General features: G+C 45.1%; 1 protein-coding gene across 1 annotated transcript in view; it reads left to right on the top strand.

Annotated features, from left to right (window-relative positions):
• Positions 1 to 343: 343 nt before the first annotated feature.
• The window catches only part of LOC106011832, a gene marked incomplete at its 5' end in the record, with an annotated part of 4737 nt that continues 3914 nt past the window's right edge, over positions 344 to 1166 (top strand). Inside the window, 1 exon segment of the mRNA XM_013082850.2 lies at positions 344 to 793. Coding sequence (XP_012938304.1) covers positions 344 to 793 — 450 coding nt within the window.

Here is a 1166-nt window from a genome sequence, read left to right as displayed (position 1 = left end):
TGTCTGTCTGTCTGTCTGTCTGTCTGTCTGTCTGTCTGTCTGTCTGTCTGTCTGTCTGTCTGTCTGTCTGTCTGTCTGTCTGTCTGTCTGGATATAAGGCTATTTAACTAACGAAGGAATGAAATACTTTTTTTTTCAATCAAACGTCCAAAGCCTTTGACTCATAGTATTATAGGTTTATCATGAAGACAAAAAGTACCCCCCCCCCTTGAAAAAAAGAAACAAACAAAACAATAAGTACCCACAAAAAAGCAACAAAGACACCACTCTTCCCCCTACCTCCACCCCCCCCCCAACTAAAAAGAGTTGAAAGCCACGTAAAACGTGTTATCTGTTACTTCACAGGTACGCCACTGGCCGGAGCGTCCCAGTAGCAGACACGCAGCAGAACGTTGAAGTGATCAGCTCCGTACGGCTGAACGGTGTGTCCACCTTTGTCTTTAAACGACTCGTCTCAACCGGAGATGACGCGCAAGACGTCCGTCTCAATGGCAACGGAAACGACGCCAGCTGTCCGTTCGTGATGTACGCCAGGACAGGCTCTGTGGATGCTCAAGGTAACCCTGGCAAGCACGTGAATGTGCCGGTGAGAGTTGGCTCAAGAATCTGTTTCGGCGTGTGCTCTCAGGACGATGGAGCTTCGACCCAGCCACCGTCCACTACGGCTGACCCGGAGGTTTATATTGTGGTCCCTAGCTCGATCCGTCTGACGCGGTACGAGTACTCTGAAGCCAGCTATGGCTCCCTGGATACTAACGTGGCCCGAGAACTCAAGAGGGTGGTTGAAAATAGTGTAAGTATTGAAAATAGTGTAAGCATTAAAAATAGTGTAAGTATTGAAAATGGTGTAAGTATTGAAAATGGTGTATTGAAAATGGTGTAAGTATTGAAAATAGTGTAAGTATTGAAAATAGTGTAAGTATTGAAAATAGTGTAAGTATCCGGTGGATTTTGTTGTAGCTTCTTTCTTGTTTGCTTATCATACTTCCCCCCTTTTGAGCTTTTAACTGTTGTTCTCGTTGCTGTTTAGATTGTCATCGTCGTTATCGGTGTTGTTGTTGTTGTCGTCATCGTCATTGTCATCGTCGTCGTCGTTGTTGTTGTTGTTGTTGTTGTCGTTGTCGTTGTCATTGTCGTTGTTGTTGTTGTTGTTGTTGCTGTTGCTG

This window comes from Aplysia californica, unplaced genomic scaffold (genome assembly GCF_000002075.1).
Source record: "Aplysia californica isolate F4 #8 unplaced genomic scaffold, AplCal3.0 scaffold00196, whole genome shotgun sequence".
Classification (NCBI taxonomy): Eukaryota; Metazoa; Mollusca; class Gastropoda; order Aplysiida; family Aplysiidae; genus Aplysia; species Aplysia californica.
The sequence above is the reverse complement of the archived record's forward strand: the minus strand, read 5'-3'. Positions and strand labels throughout refer to the sequence as shown.